The 16,730-nt window shown below is 68.1% G+C and overlaps 1 protein-coding gene across 5 annotated transcripts; it reads left to right on the plus strand.

Moving 5' to 3' along the window:
• The first annotated feature begins 117 nt into the window (after positions 1–117).
• Positions 118–15,937, plus strand: TSPAN4 (tetraspanin 4). 5 transcript variants are annotated; one of them, XM_055415193.2, is made up of 9 exons: positions 118–166; positions 3,862–3,954; positions 6,189–6,268; positions 12,470–12,661; positions 12,931–13,005; positions 13,841–13,942; positions 14,047–14,178; positions 14,270–14,353; positions 15,090–15,937. In XM_055415193.2, the coding sequence occupies exons 3-9, from the start codon at positions 6,206–6,208 to the stop codon at positions 15,156–15,158; spliced, it is 717 nt and encodes a 238-aa protein (XP_055271168.1). In that variant the 5' UTR covers positions 118–166; positions 3,862–3,954; positions 6,189–6,205; the 3' UTR covers positions 15,159–15,937. The 5 variants fall into 5 exon arrangements, with proteins under 5 accessions (XP_055271168.1, XP_055271169.1, XP_055271167.1 ...); XM_055415192.2 differs by lacking the exon at positions 118–166 and adding an exon at positions 210–719; XM_055415194.2 differs by lacking the exons at positions 118–166; positions 3,862–3,954 and adding an exon at positions 209–719.
• The last annotated feature ends 793 nt before the right edge of the window (positions 15,938–16,730 follow it).

Here is a 16,730-nt window from a genome sequence, read left to right on the forward strand (position 1 = left end):
GGGTGTCTTTTGAGCTGAGGCTTGAAGAGGAAGCCGGGCAGACACCGGCGAAGGGACCCCGTGCTGAGGCCGGAGGCCGTCCCTGCGGGAAAGAAGCTGTGGGAGCTGGAGGCGGTGGGAGTTTAGAGGGAGCGGGGCGGCTGTGTCTCGGGAAGTGGCACGAGAGGTGAGCCCCCTGATCCTGTGACTGGGGGCTGGGGGAGGGCCGTGTGCACTGAGAAGCAAGGAAGGCTCCCTGGAGGAGGCGAGCTTTGGACTGAGGACGGAGGCCTAGGCACGGTGGCACCTGTGACCCAGGCACCTAGACAGGGTCTCCTCACGTTTGCTGGCCTGGGGCTTCAGGGTTTCTGGCTGGGGTGGGTTGGCCCATGTTGGGTCCCAGGCGTCAGCTCAGAGTCCTCGGAGTGGGTGGTGGACTCTGACTGTAAGTCAAGGGGCAGGGAGCTGGAGGTCCCAGGGTCCTGGGGAGGCTGGCCAGCGCTTCTGCCAGTCTGGAGTTTGGCCCTGGTCACCCTCCCCAGTGGCGTTCGCTGTCCCCCACCCTGCCACGTGCAGAGCCACGAGCAGAAGCCACTTCCCTGCCCTGCCTGCCCCCCCCCCCCCCGCCACTTCCCAGGCTGACTGGACGCACATCCTGTCCCCGGCTGGGATGGGGCCTTGAGTCACAGCAGCCTGGGTTAGACCCAGGCTGAGCTGTAGAGGCAGCCGCTTCTGTGGAGGTGAGGGGGACAGGAGGGGTCTGGGGTGCCAGGCGGGGGGCTCTTCTGGAGTAGGGGTGGGTGCGCGCGGCTTCCTGGGGGAGGGCCCGCTGGTCCACCGCACCCCACTCTGGCCCTGTGATTGTTTACTCTCAGAGACAGGGGCCGGAGAGCCAAGTTGACATTCCTGGAATTCTGAGAACTGCGTGTGGATTTGGGGGGGGACTCCTCCCTGCAGCTCCCTGGTTTCCCAGGAGGGGCTTGCTGAGTGGCGTGGCGGCAACGGCCGCCAGCACACATGTGCTCAGAGGCCCCTTGGGCACTTGGCCTCCGTGCCCACTCTGCCCTGGCTCAGGCCTGGCCAGGCGGGACCTGAGGACCCTGGGGGGGGCCTCACCTCAGCCTTCTGCCCTGCTGGGCCTTCTCCCTCCCTGTGGGTGCTGAGGGGGCAGGCTGGGCGTAGTTCAGCGGTCCTCAGGATGGGCAAGGGCAGAGAGTGCCCCAGGGGCCCGGCGCACTGGTGGGGGCGTGGGGGGGTGGGACAGGAAGGGGCCCTGGGGGTGAGCGCAGATGTGGCCCAGACCTCAGGCTTGGCCTGGAAATGGGCAGGGAGAGTGAGGCGCTGGGTTTCCGAGGAGGGGGGTCCTGGCCCCAGCGGTGGGGGCACAGGGCGGGAGGGCAGTGCTCACGTGTGGTCTGGAACCCGTGCGCCCTGCTTCCTGCCAGAGGAGGGTCACTTCAGGGCAGGCGGGAGACAAGGGGAAACCCGCGATTGAAGCTTCAGCTGCTGAGACCCTGTGGCCCGGGTGTTGTCCTGGAAACGCCGCCTGGGAGACGGAGCTGCCCAGGAGGCAGCTGACCCTGCACCCCGTCCCAAGCACAGCATCCGCCTCCCTTTCTGTGTGGGGGGGACCAGAGGCTGCCCAGCTGGAGGGGCCGACCCTGGCTGAGCAGCTGGGGGTCCCAGCGCAGCCCCGAGTGCCCAAGCTCTGGCCACTCTGGGTGAGCTGTGCTAACACGTGGGGGGCGGTGTGGGGAGCGGGCTGTGTGGACGCCTCGTTGGGGTTTGACGGGGTCGCCCACCTGCTGCACCCGCAGTGACCCTCTGGGCCCTGGGGACTGGGGTACCGGGTGGTGTTTGCAGGCCAGCTGTGCAACCTAGTGACCCTGTAGATGGGCATGGCCCTTGAGGATGGCCTGCTCAGCCATGCGTGGGGCTCCCAGAGGGCACTGGTGTGTAGGGGGTGAGCTGGAGCGTCAGTGCCCAGGTGGGGAAGGGAGCTCCCAGGCCCTGGGGTGGCAGGAGGGTCCTGAGCTCGGGGTTGGCCTCACTGGGTCTGGGGAAGCGCTGGGGGCCCTGGGTGGCCTCTTCCACGGGGACCCCTCCCCTGGAGGCAGTGTCTTCCAGGCCAGGGGAAGGAGGGCCTGTGGGCCTGGGTGCTTGCGTGCCCCTCCCCCGGGGCCGGGGGCTGAAGTAGCAGCTGGAAGGCCGGCTCCCCAGGCCTGTTTGTGTTGGCGGGGCCTCCTGGCTCCTCGCAGCTGCCTCGGAGCAGGCAACCTGGGGGCCCAGGCTGGGCGGCCGGCTCTGCACCCTGAGCTGTGGGCGCGCTCTCTGGCTCTGCTGGGGCCCGTCTACCGCAGGCCTTCGAGGCCGCCAGGGCAGCGCTTTCAGTGTTCGGGGAGGTCCTTCTCTGAGTTGGGCCTCGGTCTGGCCAGGTGGGTGCCCACGTCCCCCTGGGCTCCCTCCTACCCCTGCCCCGGGCCCCGGAGGGTCCTTGAGGCCCAGCCCGGGGCTGGCAGGCTGGGCAAGGGCTGTCTTGGGCTTCTTGCTCTGCCCCATCCCGATCGCCTGCTGCATGTGTTATTCTGGGGACCCAGGCCTATGTGGTCCTGCGCACAGAGAGGAGGCCCAGGGCAGGCCGGGGGGCAGGAGGCTTCCTGGATGAGGAGGCCGGGCCAGGTGAGGCGCGGGGGCATCTGGGTCCTGTCTGGCCCTGCAGCCGCCGCCCCCTGACTGCAGGCTTGAGTCTGGGCTGCCCGGGATGGGGTGTGGCCCTGGGTTCACAGAGGGGCCCCGGGGCAGCACTGGGTCTAGGGGGGTCGGCGGCTGAGAGGGGTGCAGGTGGAGCTGCCCCTCAGGGCCTGGCTGGGAGGCCCACCCACTGAGCCCAGGCCTGGGGGGTGCGGCTGTGAAGGTGGCCTCAGGGTGGAGGGCAGGGGATGTGGGTTTCGGCGTAGTGGAGAGCTCCCAGGAGGGGGCTCATCAGAGAACACGACTTGGGGGGTCCTCACGCCTCTGCCCTCGGTACTCCTGGGTCTGAACCCCTCCCTGGACGCGTCCTCCCCAGGCGCAGGGGCGCAGGGGTCGCTGAGGCGGGGGTAGGGTCCCGGGCCTGGTCTGGGAGCCTCCTTTCTCGCAGCGGTGGGTCCTGGTCACCCCCTGAGTGAGGGGACGGGCCTCAGGTTGCCAGGCCTCCACCCGTTTGGTGGGTTTGCGTCTGCCGAAGGTGTGGGTTTGAGAGGTCATGGGCAGAGGGGGCCGGGAGGGAGTGGGCGTGGGGTGGGTGGGGCAGGGGCGGGTGCCTGAGCCTCTGCTGTCCATCGCTGGCTGCTGAAAGACCATCAGCGCCCCCCCCGGGCTGCAGGGAGCCCCTGTCCGAGGGGTCAGGCGTGGGGGGCGGAGTGTGACCTTGGCCCTCCTCCCCCAGAATCCTTGGCTCTTAGGGGTGACAGGGTCCCCGCTCCACATGAATCCATTAAGGGCAGATTAACGGGCCTTGTGACTCACGGCTGGCTGGCTCTGCGGGGAGGCTGGGGGCTCAGGGCATCTGTCTCTGGGAAGCAGGAGGGTGCGGGGTCAGGGCCCTGGGGGACGTGGACCGTCAGGCTGGGCTCCGGGCTGCGGGGCTGCCAGGGGCTGGATGGCCTTCAGTCTGCTGACCACATATGTTCTCCGAGTACGCCCCACGCGGGCACACTTGTGTCTCCGGGCACCTCAGAGGGTGGGGAGGCAGCCCCTGGCCGGGCCCTGAGTGAGCACACTGCCCCTGGTCCCCAGCAGGCCCTCTGTCCCCTCAGGGATCCCACCCTGGGTGCAGGGACCCCGAGGAGGCTGGGAGTGAAGCTCACCGTGGCCTCCACTCCACCTGTCTTCCCTCCACAGAGCTGCGACTTTGGCCTTGCTGACCGCTCGCCTGCCGGCTGGCCGGCCCTCAGGGCCACCGGGTACTGCCTGCCTTCTTCCCCGGCAAGCCAGGTAGGGCAGGGCCCGCAGCGGAGGCTCTCCTGGTCCCGGGACAGACCGGGACTAAGCCAGCCCAGTGTGGCCCTCTCGGTGTGTGTCCCTTGGGCCCTGCTGCTGGACATCAGGGCCGGGGTCGCGGGCTCACCGGCGCCGTGTGCTCACGTCCACGTTCCCGCAGGCCCCCACATCCTTGGTTATCTCCTGGGTGAATCTCAGCTCAGGCTCAGCGGCTCACGGGCGGGACCGGAGCAGGGTTTGAGAGACTGGAGAGGGTTTTCAGGAGTCCTGGGCAGTGGCATGGTGTTGGCTGGGTGAGGCGGGGGAGAGGGCACCCTGGGTGCTGGGCCCCTTCTGGGAACCAGCCAGCCGTGCAGTGGGCTGAAGGGTGGAGGGGAGGCTCCCGGCCCCCAGCCCTGTCCTCAGAGGCGCTGCCCTTCAGCCCGCCTGTGTCCACTGCGCCTCTCAGGGCCCTGAGTGGCTGTCCCTGGCTTGGGCGAGTGGGCTGGCAGAGTTGGACCAAGGGGGAGGTGGCCAGAGGCGGCCGGGGGTCACCGGGATCTCCAGGGCTCACTGCTGCCACTTGCTGCCTCAGTAGAGCTGCGGCCAGCGGTCCCTGCAGAGCCTGCGTAGGGACCCTCCACGGCTGGCTTCTCCACTGGGCCTTGGTCGGCAGCGTGTCCCTCTCAGAGGCCCAGCAGGGCTCAGGCTTCGTCACCTCATTGTTGCTTTGTCGCCCCCCCCACTTCTTCCTTCCCTCTCCCCTCCCCCATTCCTTCTGTCTGAGTTCTGCTGACCTTGGGCGAGTCCTTCCTTCTTTCGACTTCAGCTTCTTGGACCATCCGACGGGGCGGGTGCTGCCCTGGGTGGCCTTGGTGACCGGGTAGACCCAGTCCAGGGTGGGGGGCGTCCCTGCCTGTCACCACCCTCCCCGAGGCCGGGCCTCCTGCTGAACTGAGAGGAGGGCTGCAGGCAGGAGGGGAGGGGGCGTCCGGGCCTCTGGCGGGGGTCTTCCCTCCACACCCAGGGCCTCCACCAGTGGGGTGGGCTGTGGGGGCGCAGCAGAGGGGCGTCTGTCCCGTCTGCCTGCACAGCACTCTGTCTGTGCAAGGGGCCTTGGAGCTCCAGTGTGCTGCCGCGGCTTGTGTGCAGGTGTCTGGAAGGGGCCGGCGCGACGTGATGGTCAGGGTGCCTTGGTCAGATTACGGTGACTCTCAAGACAGTGGCAGCAGGATGTCCCACCCGCAAGGGGTCCTGTGTGACTGCACGTGGCATGTGCCCAGGAAGCCAGGACCAGGGCAAGGGCAGAGGGGTCCTGTGGGCTGGGGGCCTGGAGTGGGCTGCCAGCCCTGCACACGTCTGTGGCTTGCCTTGGGCCCAGTGATGACTGCTGCACCCCTGTGTCTGGCCCCCCTTTCTGTCTGAACACCTCTGCTCCTGCCTGGCAGGCTGACCACTCTCCCCGGGGGCCCTAGAGCGTCCTCCCGGCTTCTTCTCCCTGCCCGGGCCCCTCCCGGAAGCTTGTCCTTACAGTCGCCCCTCTGCCTGCTCTCCCAGGACTGCCCCCGGCTTGGGTCCCCAGGCTGACCCAGGGCCCCTCGCAGCCCTCGCCGGCCCGGGGTGGGCCCCTTGTGCACCCCAGGTGTGTTTCGGCTGCGCCCCCTGTGCTGCCTCGATCTGGGCGGGCCCCACGTCGCCCCAGACAGCAAGTGGGTCACCCCTCATCTGCAGGGCGCTTTGCGTTTCGCGTGCGGTCAGAGGCCCTGCGCGCTGCGGCTTCCGGGCACGGCCGGGGCGTCGCGCCCCCAGCCCCCGCGGGCGCGGGGCGGGCGGAGGAGCGGCGGGCGGGGCGCGCCGGGGGCGGGCCGGGGCTGCGATTGGCCGGCGCGGGGCGGGGCGGCCGGCGCGGCGGGGCGGGGCCCGCGCGGGCCGGGCAGGCCGGGGCTGCGGCGCGCGGGCAGGTGTCCGCGGCCCGCCGCGGGTCCGAGCGGAGCGGCGCGCCGGGTGTCCCCGCGGGCCGGGGCGGGGAGCCCGGCGGCCCCGCGCGATGCGCCGCTCGAGCACGGACGAGTCCACGTACCGGCGCAGCCCGTCGCCGCCGGGCAAGGAGCCGGGCTTCGCGCGCGGCGGCCCCTTCTTCGGCCTGCACGCCAGCCCCGGCCCCAAGGCGGCCCAGGCGCGCTACACGTCGCCTAAGGGCAACAAGTACGTGGTCTTCTACCTGGACCTGTCCTTCATCTTCCTCCTAGAGCTGAAGCGCTGCAGCATGGCGCGGGGCTGCCTGCAGGGCGTCAAGTACCTCATGTTCGCCTTCAACCTGCTCTTCTGGGTGAGTGGTGGCGGCCCGGGTCGCCGCTCCCGCTGGGATGGGGGACACTCGGGACGCTGGCTGGGGGTGTGCCTGGGGTCGCTGGTGTCAGGGCAGCGCGGCTCCTGGGGGTTCCGGTACTGCTAGGGTCTGCCGAGTCTGCACCCTGGGCAGCCGCCCTGCGTCCCCTTCGCTCTGTCTCTTGCTGAGACTGGATGTGTCCCGCACCTACCATGGAGCGGCGTGGGGCCTTGCGCCTGCCCTCTGCTGGGCCGCTGGCTCCTTCCCCTCTGCTGTGCCCTCGCTCTTTGCGGGCACAGCCTCCCTAGCAGACCCACCTTCCTGGCTCCAGGGACTGCACTTGCAGAGGGGCTGGGGGGTGGTGGGGACGGGAGGGTGAGCCCTCCGCTGGACCAGCTCCTGGGCAGGACAGGGGCTGGGGACCAGCGGGAGGGCTGTCTGGCCCCTCTGATGCACCTCCAACCAGGTGGGGGTTTCTCTAACTTTGTCTAAGGTGGCTGGGTTTGCTCAGGGGAGGTGCCTGTGTCCAGGGTCAGAGCTGATGGTGCTACAGGGGGGCCCCCTCCCTTGAAAAACCCCAACACTGGAGGACAGAGTTGCCGTCCAGACCCAGGTGGGGGTGCTGCGCGTGCCTGCCAGGATGTCACACTTGCACTGGGAGCAAACCCAGCCCGGCCTGGGGCCCCCAACCGGGCTGCGGGGACTGGAGAGATGATGCCAAGGTCGCCGCCGCTCCGTAGCTAATTCCCTTCGCTGCTCTCCGTCCATGGTGGGAGCGTGGGGGTGTGGCTGTCCCTCCTGCGGGAGCGCTGGACCCCAGAAGGAGGCCGCCAACTGTAAACTCGTCCGCCTGAGCCCCACTTGCCGCGAAAGGCTCGGAAAGCACCACCTCCCATCTCTCCTGGGCTCTGGCCCAAGAAGTAGGGGGTCGCTGGGAGGGGCGGGAGGCCCCTGCCCCAGTTGCCCCCCTCCCCAGGGGTCACTCAAGGGGTCGTTCTCTTCAAGGGGCTCCTGGGAGGGGCTGGGCCCAGAGCTGAGAAGCCCCCAGAGGCCAGGAGTGAGAAGCAGAGGCGGCTGAGGCTGCACTCTGCCCAGGCGTGGGGGGCGCGGCGGCTGTCTCCTCCTCGCGGAGCACTGGCCGGGAGCCGGGAGCACCGGCCAGGAGCGGGAGCACCGGCCAGGAGCGGGGGCACTGCTGCGGTGAGCAGCTGGCAGGGTCAGTCTGCCCCTGGCAGCGTGATGGGAGAGGGCTGCAGGTGGCCGTGTGACTGGTGGGCAGAAAGGGTGGCGGGCGGATGGGGGATGGGCGGTGGCAGGGGAGGTGGGAGGGGCAGGACCTGCTTCTCCCCACCCCACCGCGCCTCCTCGGAGACGGGGGTATCTGCTTGTTGGGCGGAGGTGAGTGGGCCCTTGAGGGGCCTGTGCCCAGGGGGCAGCCTCCCGAACAGCCCGGTGGAGCTGTCTGCCCTGTGAACCCCGAAGGCGCCTCCACATCAGCTGCAGGGCAGACACGCTCCAGTGATCCCTGCTGTGGATGCCGTCCTCAGCCCCGGAAAGAACAAGTCAGGAACCCCTGGGGACCCTCTCCAGGGCTAGAAAATCCAATCCCTTTATTATCCAATTACACTTCCTGGCCAGGCGCCCTGGCCTGTGGGCTGGCTTGGTCCCTCCACCCCCCACTTTGGTGCCTGGCAGCCTCGGAGGTCTGCGGTCGGAGAGGGGACCCCCAGGAAACACGCTGCGGTCGGGGTGGTGAGCATGGCCGGGGGGCTGGCCGGATCCCCACCCTGCTGACCCCTGTGCAGGTGTCAGCTGGGCCCTTGCTGCTGCTGCTGAGGCTCCAGGCGGGGGGCCAGAGCCCTCCTTTCTCAGGGCCAGCACCGTTGCTCTCTGGGGGTGCTGAGCCTCCACTGGAGGAATTTTTTGCCCTGGTGTTTCCCACTTGGGAGAAGCTGAGGGGAGGTGGAATGCCGCTTACAGGTCAAGGTGCAGTGACCCCCGTGGCTCCCTCCTGTGCCCGCAGCCCGGCAGGGCACACTTGTCCTTGAGTCGGCCCGGAGCCCCCTTCTCCACTGCAGACGCCGCCGGGCCCACCCTGCACCCTGCACCCCGGGTGCTCTCCTCCTGGGCCTAAGCCGGCCTCTCCAGCAGTGCCTCCTGCCCCTTCCGTCCACCCCCGGGGTCCTGGCTGAGGGTGGGCAGGGGACTGGCTCTGGAGGTAACTGTGCTCTGCTGGATGGGTTTTCCCTGGGGGCTCCTGGATGGGGTCCGGAAGGGCTGGGCTGGGGCCTCCAGCTGTGGGTCCTCATGTGGATCTGCCGGGTCCTGCGTGGCTTGCGGATCAACAGTGTGGCTCGGGAGAGTTGACGGTGTCCCCGGGACTTGCAAAGGGCGCCCTGAGACAGAGCCCAGAACCCAGGTGGCTGCAGGGGGCATCAGGGAGGGGTGAGGCCCAGGTGCCGGCCGACCCCCAGACTCTCCGTCCACCCAGGGCCACCGGGCCCTCCCGGGGAGGCACAGCCCGCTGGGGACACCGCCGCCTTCCAGGGGCACCGTGACCTTCCAGGCGTGCAGGTGGTGGGCAGCTTAGGGCTGGGGTCCCTAAGTCAGGGGCGTCCCCAGGGAGGAGGGCTCTGTGCGGGGCTCAGGAGGTGGCGGTGGGGCAGGGAGAGTGCCCCCAGCTCTGGGGGGTGCTCAGGGCTCCCCAGGGCAGTTTCTGCAGCCCTAGGGGTGGTCTTGGTGGTGGGGGTGGTCCTGAGTGAAGGCAGGACTGGTTCTGAAAGGCGAAGATGCTCCTGTGACTGGCTGGACCTCAGCCTGCAGCTCGGCCGCTCCGGGGTGTGGTTAGCTTTGCTGCCATGCCCCAGCCCCGTCCAGGCAGGAGCGCTCCCTGCCCCGCCTCCCCCGCAGCATGGGCCTGGCCCGCCTGTGTGGCTGCGGTGGGAGCCCTGCCTGCTCCCGTCTCCTGCCACCCAGGCCTCCCTGGTTCCCTGGGCAAGTCCCACTCTCTGTGGATCCTCCGTCCCCCCACCAGCTCAGGGGGCGCTTGCTTTTCCCCTTTGACGAGCTGCAGACCGAGGCCTGGCCTCTGGTCCCAGTGTCCTGGGACGGTGGAAGAGGGCCCAAGGGCTCTGCAGACCTGGGACCACCTCTGCCGGCGCCCCTGCCATCGGGGAAACAGGCAGGCCGAGGGGCCCTGCTGGAGGTCGTGGGGCAGGGCCGGGGGTCTGCGGACCTCAGCCCCTGTGACTGCTCTCAGCTCGGGCCTTCTGGGGGCTGAGGGTGGCTGTGTGTCCTGGTTCCGCTTTCTTCCTGCAGCGGGGAAGGGGCAGGCGGTGGGGGTCCTGCTGCTGGTGACCACGAGCCGGGGTGGGTGGGCAGCGAGTGTGGGAAGCCAGAGTCCTTGGCTGTCCCGGTCAGGTCAGGGGTCAGGATGCCACAGGACGGCTGTCCAGCATGAGGCCCATTCCTGGGGCCAGGAGCTGGAAGACAGGGCCTCTGGGGCCCGGAATTGATCCCCTGTGGTGGTGGGGGTGGGTCTCCCTGTCCAACCCCCACCAGCACGCCAGCCCCCGCCCCAATCAGGCACTCGGTGGTTTCTCACATGGGTTGGGGGTGGAAGCAGTTGGTCAGGGGACCTTGGGAGCTCTGTTTGGGGCAGAGAGGTGTGGTTTCAGACCCTCAGGGGACCAGGGGGCAGTGGAGAGGCTCGGGGCCTGTGTGGGGGTGGAGCTCCAGCTCCCCACTGAGGTCCCGCCCGTCTGCTCCCCAGCTGCCCCAGAAGGGCAGCCTCCTCCTCTTAGACACCAGTCTCAGGGGGTCGGTGGGCTGGCGCCGGCTCCCATCTCGGAGCCTGGAGGAGGCGGGGCTCTCTGGAGTGTAAGGGAAGCAGTTACAGATTCTTTGTTGCTGGCCACGCGGCACGTGGGCTCCTAGTTCCCAGACTGGACCAGGGGTTGTGCCCACTCCACTGCGGGTGCAGAGTTTTCCCCACTGCGCCGCCAGGGCCGTCCCTCCAGTGCACAGACCTTCCGCTCCCCGCCAGGGTGGTGCCTGAGCTCTGGCATTTGGGCCCCCAGCCCCCGCCCTGGGTACCTACAGACCTGATTTCTAGCCCAGGGGACAGGTTTTTTCACCCGTGAACTTCACAGAGATGGGCTCCTCCCTTCCCCTGGGACTGTTCTTGGCTGGGAGGGGGGTGTCACCCCCCATTCCCGGCCCCACCCCCAAGAGTGTGCCAGCTGCCCTGTGAGGGGCTTCTGACACACGCTTGGCCCCTGTGGGCACCAGGCCTTCCACCCCGTTCCAAGGATTGGGACAGCTGCCCGGCCATCTGCCACGCCGAGCCACGTGACTGGAGGGCTGGCGTCCCCCGTGGGCCTCACCAAGGGGCCCCACCTGTCTAGCCCTAGGCCAGTCCCCCAAAATATGGACAAGAAAAGAGACGGCAGGAGGTGGGGAGCGCGTGCCAGGCTGGGCCCAGGGGGCAGCGTGTGCGCTCCAGGTGTGAGGGGGAGAGAGGGAGGCCCTGGGGACTGCGGGGCTGGGTTGGGGGCCCTGGGGGGGCTGCCATGGGGTGGGGTCTGCTCCTGGGCCCCGGTGGGACTGGGGAGGGGCAGGGAGGACACGGTGCGTGGGTGGGGTGGGGTGGAGCCCCCTGCCTGCTGCTGCCCGCAGGCCCGTCCTGGGAGGGACCTCAGGCCCTTCTGCGTTTGCTCCTCTGTCTGGGTCTCACAGGGCCCGTTTCCCCCGTGCTCAGAGGCTGTAATTTTCCTGCCAAAATGTTTTAAAAGCTGCTTACGGAGAAGCAGCTTCACAATTACAGGTAATTTTCTTGCCCACGTGCCTGTGTCGCGTTTGGGCTGTTGTTGGTGGCTGGTGTGTGCCCGAGTGCGGAGGGCCGGGTGACGTGCCTGGGTGTCGCCGTGGGCCAGGGCCGCATCACGGCGTGTGAGGCCGCCCCAGGTGATGCCCCCCGGGCAGCCCAGGCCCTGCAAGACACTCTCCCCAGACGCCCTCCCGTGACCCTCCCCGGGTCCCTGTGGGGCCAGGGGCTCAGAGGCGCTCGTCTTGCAGACCGGAGCTGTCCGCGCCGACCTCAAGGGTGGAGCCGGCAGGCTGGTTGTTGGGTTTTACAGGATGGTGCTTCCCTCTGCTCAGAGGCAGCCCCGCACGCCCACCAGCGCCGGCCTGGGGCTTGGCCTGGGGCTGAGCCCCTGGAGCAGGAGAGGGTGTGCCCGGTCAGCAGGGATGGGCAGGCGTGGGACCAGAGTGCCTGATTCAGCTTCCTCCAGGGGGCAGCCCCCGCCCCTGACCTGGGTCCCCCGTCTGCTATGACGCCGGGCAGAGGCCAGAGGAGACCTGGAGAGCCTAGGGACTTGGGGTGGCCCTGGGTGCCCGTTTCCTGCCCTTTGGCCGGTGGGAGAGCTCGTGACCCGTGCCCGTCCCGGCCTCTTCAGGGTCCCCAGATGGTGCCCCTGGGCAGGGGCGGGTGCCCTGCTCCCTCAGGTGGCCTTGCCTGTGGTCAGCACCGTGGACAGCTCTGTCCCTGCGCCTGGCAGGGGCCTGCCACACGGGGGTCATCCCACCCCCACAGGTGGGGCACAGACGTCTTACAGGGACACACAGACACACTCACACGTCTCCTTATGGGGGTACACAGACATATACATGTGTCTTTACTGGGACACACACTCACATGTCTCCTTACGGGGACACATACACACACACACTTATGTCTCATTATGGACACACACACACACACACACACGTCTCCTTACAGCCAGCATACCCTGTCCACCCTGGACAGACACACACTTCCTTACAGTCAACAGACCCTGCCAGCCTTGGGCTCAAGCTCCTGTTTCATCTTGGGGCATCCCCGAGGCTTCAGAGTCCCAGCTGGCTGTGGCCCCCGCCCCCCGGGGCCAGGTGTCTCCCCGGATTCATCACCGCCTGGCCTCCCCTGCCTCTTCCTCCTGTTTGAATTGATTTTTGTAAGGAGCAGTTATGAAGTTCAGTAAAAGCTGCAGTGGTCGGGGGAGCGGGCCAGGGAGTGGGCTGGTATGGGCTCAGGGGCGGCCCCTCCGGGGGGATGGCTGGGGCCGAGGACGTGGGGGGACCCAGTGTGGGTGACAGGCTGGGCAGTCAGTGGGCACCTGGTGGGCTCCTCACCCGCGTGCCCCTCTGCGTCCTGGCCAGCTGGGCGGCTGCGGCATCCTCGGCGTGGGCATCTGGCTGGCGGCCACACAGGGGAGCTTCGCCACACTGTCTTCCTCCTTCCCGTCGCTGTCGGCTGCCAACCTGCTCATCGTCACTGGCGCCTTCGTGATGGCCATCGGCTTCGTGGGCTGCATCGGGGCCATCAAGGAGAACAGATGCCTCCTGCTCACCGTGAGTCCAGTGGGGGAGCAGGCTGGGCAGGAGGCGGCCCTGATGGACACAGGCGCACGGGTACACACACCCCAACATGTGTGCCAGGCAGAGCCCCTCCAACTGGTATTGGGCCTGTTTTCTGCGAGACCATCTGTTCCAGGACCCCCTCCCAGCTCCTGTCCCAGCCCTCTCAGCCCCCCAGGACCCGGTGCGGGGTGGGTGGGGTCATCGGTGCGGGCCAGGTGGGCCACGCGGCTGTGGCTGAGGCTGGTGGTCCCGGCCCACAGTTCTTCGTGGCGCTGCTGCTGGTGTTCCTGCTCGAGGCCTGCATCACCATCCTTTTCTTCGCCTATACTGACAAGGTACAGCTGCCCCGCAGCGGGCACAGGGCAGCACCCTCACAGCGGCAAGGGGGTGGGAGGGGCTGAGAACCAGCCCCAGGGACCCCAGCTCTGCGTGGACAGACACCAGGGCCCGGCCCGGCTCTGGTTGCAACCACAGGTCCTGGAGGCCAGGCCTGGGGGAAAACAGCAGGACCTTGGAGGCTCCAGAGTCTGAGCACCCAGGTGGCCCCCATCTTCAGCTGCATGTCAGCTTGATGGGGACGCCTCCCACTCCCCTGCCGTTGCTTAATGACACACGTGAGGGTGTATTTACATGCTTTATTCTCTGTTTCTACCCCAAGACTGTTTCTGTGGTTTAGTTCTGGCGGCTGGAGCTCTGTGGCTCCCACATCCCTTACCTGCTCCTCCAACACCTTCCTCTGGTGCTAGGAGACAGCCCCCAGGTCCACGTTGGGGGGCCCCTGCCGCAGCCCTGGAATCGGCCATTTCTCCAGGGAGCCTGGTTCCTTTATGGAGAATGAACGGTCTTAGGAACCAAGATCTGGGCCTTGTTGGCCGGCCACAAGGATCCGTGGGTCCGGGTGGGCGTGTGCAGACGCTGCCCTGGGTGTACGGTGCCCATCTGTCTCCCTCTGCAAGTTAACTGCCATAAGCTCGTGCTGACGCGTCTGACTTGGATCCGGTGCTCAGCACCACGAGAGGCCCAGGGAGACCTTGGGGCGCCAGAGCCAGGTGGCGCCTTCTGGGAGGGGGGACTGCAGGGAGGCGGACAGAGGGCACCGGGGGCCAGCGCGGGCGCGGGTCCGGCCGAGGTAGGTGGAACTGGCCACAGGGTGGCCCTACCGTCCTGCAGATCGACAAGTACGCCCAGCGGGACCTGAAGAAAGGCCTGCACCTGTACGGCACCCCGGGCAATGTGGGCCTCACCAACGCCTGGAGCATCATCCAGACCGACGTGAGGCGGGGCGTGGGCGTGGGCGGGGCGGGGGCGTGGCCCGGGCGTGGCCGTGGCGGGGCGGGACTCCCTCCGCACACAGTCCCAGCCCGCCTCTCCCGCAGTTCCGCTGCTGCGGGGTCTCCAACTACACCGACTGGTTCGAGGTCTACAATGCCACGCGCGTTCCCGACTCCTGCTGCCTGGAGTTCAGCGAGAGCTGCGGGCTGCACGCGCCCGGCACTTGGTGGAAAGCGGTGAGCCTGTGCCCTCCGGCTGGCCGCGGCCTGGGCCCCTGGGGGCGGAGGGCCGACCTCGCCGCCCCCGTGACGCCAACTCTTCCTCCAGCCGTGTTACGAGACCGTGAAGATGTGGCTCCAGGAGAACCTGCTGGCCGTGGGCGTCTTCGGCCTGTGCACGGCCCTGGTGCAGGTAGGAGTGGCCCTACCCCAGCCCTGAACCCAAAGAACAGGGCAGCAGAGGAGTCTGGGTCCCCGGCAGAGGTGCAGTGGGCCTCCCGGGGGATTGTCAGGGACAGCGTCCATGGGGAGGTGACCTGTGACGCCTCAGGGACAGACTCCTGAGCAGAGGATCTGATCTCCTCGTGGATGGAAGCACAGCCTGGACACCTCTGCTGAGGGCTGTGTGCCAGCTGTGTTCCCACACCCCTGCTCAGGGGCTGTGGGGGGAGCGGGGTGGTCACAGGACTGCCTGGTGCAGAGCGAAGTGGGCAGCACAGACCCTGGTGAGGCCCAGCTGGCCAGCCCCTGCTCCCCAACCTTCATGCAAGACCTGAGTGCCAGCCCCAGGGGGAGCCCAAGCAGTGTCAGGGCAGCCCGTTTCTGGGGTACAGGCAGGGGTCACAGCCAGACACTCAGAGGGGTGACTGCAGTTGGATAGAGGGGTGGAGGGCAGCTGCTGGGGGGCCCAGCCTGGAACCTCTAGGCCCTGAGACCAGCAGAGCCCAGGGTGGCCAAACCCACTCCAAGGGTAAAGCAGGTCTGGGTCTGGCCCACGGGGTGCCTCTAGGCCTGTGGGGGGCATGCCCTGCTGGAGGCTTCCCGGGGACGGGAGTTCCAGCCCACCTGGGACACCATGGGTGCGGTGACCGTGCCAGCCACTGGCCGTGGTCCTGAGCGGCTCTGCCCAGCCCCTGCTGTCCCTGCAGATCTTGGGCCTGACCTTCGCCATGACCATGTACTGCCAGGTGGTGAGGGCGGACACCTACTGTGCATAGATGCTAGCAGCCCGCCCCCCCGCTTCGCTGCCAAAGGACATCGCCCACCCAGGAGACGGCCGTGTCCCCACCTGCCTCTCCTGCCAGACGTCTCACCAGCCAGGCCTGGGAGCCCCTGGGACACCTGGCCTCAGTAGCACCGTGCCCGAGCGGGCAGGGGGCTTCTGGCGCTTTTTTTGCCCAAGTGTTCTCAAGGGCAGTGTTTCCCCACCAGCCCTGTCTGGGTTGGGGTGGGAGGTGAGGGGCTCCCCGCTGGCCCTGGTGCTGGAGACGGGCCGCAGGCCGCTCCCCCACACCCCACAGCAGGGCTGCGGCGGGCTCTGGGCACGTCTAATAAAGTGTGGGCAGCAGCCCCCCCCCCACCATGTCTCTCAGTGCCCTGACCCTGGGTGCCACACACAGGCAGACCCTGTGGGCCATGGGCCCTGAACCCACTCCCATGGCCTGGTGCTTGGAGAGGGCTCCCGGACAGGCACTGCCGCCCTGCCTGCACGGGCTGGCAAGGAAACCTGGGAGGTGGGCTCCAGGCTGCGGCAGAGGGACCCCGAGTCTTGCTGACTCGCCCATGGCTGGTGCTGCGGGCACGCCATCTCTGTTCCCCGGCTTGACATGGGGGGGCTCCCCCAGCCTCAGGGCCGCCTCTTCCCCCAGGGGTGTCCTCCTGGAAGGGAGTTCAGCCCCATCTTTCCCCTTTGTTCTGTTCCTGTCTTGTTCCTGGAAGCTTCTTCCCCAAGTGTCACTCGTGGGTTTTGTGAATAAAGTTGGCCATCGGGATGGAAGCAGCTGTCACAGAGCCCGGACTGGGGAAACGGCTGAAGTTCACGGAGGCACCTCGGAGACGGGGATGGGACTCCTGGGCATGGAGGCAGGGCTGGGGGTGGGGTGTCTGCCCGTGGCAGGCTGCTCGGCCTCTAGCCCCTCCCCTGGTGCCCACAGGCCCACCCTGCTGGCCACCCCCTGCATCCCTGCAGTGCAGCAAACCTGCCCTGAGGACAGCTGGCCGGCCACTGACCACCACACAGCTCAGACCACCAGGGCGCCTGGCCCCTCCATCCTATCCCATCCCCATGTCCCCCGTCCTCTGTGGAAGCCCCCAGAACACCAGGGACAGTCAGAAGTAACAGCAGAGACAGTCAGAAGTAACAGCAGAGACACACCTGGGAATGTCCAGGCGCCACAGGACGCGAGTGGGAGCAGGAATGGTCCAGGCTCACCGTGCCCCAGCCCCGCGGCGCCCTCTGCTCTCCACCTCTGCCTATGAGGCCCCTTGGTGGGCTCTGTCATCTCTGTCTCGGCAAGGACTTGCAGGCCCGTGACTCTGCTTCCCCTTTGGCTCTGTGGGACGCATGGGGCTATCTCCAGGGCCACCCTGCCTGCAGCCGTGTGCGGGTCCCCTGCCTCCATGGGGTTCCCAGACCCCCTCTCCCCTGTGGGTGGGTGCCCCCAAGGGTCCAGCCCCAGGTCCCCCTTCCCAGCTCCCCGCGCCCTTTGCTGGTTCCCCTGTCCTCCAACCCAGGCCGAGGAGCCTCCCGTGCCTGGTGTATCACCTCCCCCCACCCCAGGGCTCCACAT

The sequence above is a fragment of the Moschus berezovskii genome, chromosome 25 (genome assembly GCF_049115385.1).
Source record: "Moschus berezovskii isolate FMDL1 chromosome 25, NW_MosBer_1.0, whole genome shotgun sequence".
Lineage (NCBI taxonomy): Eukaryota > Metazoa > Chordata > Mammalia > Artiodactyla > Moschidae > Moschus > Moschus berezovskii.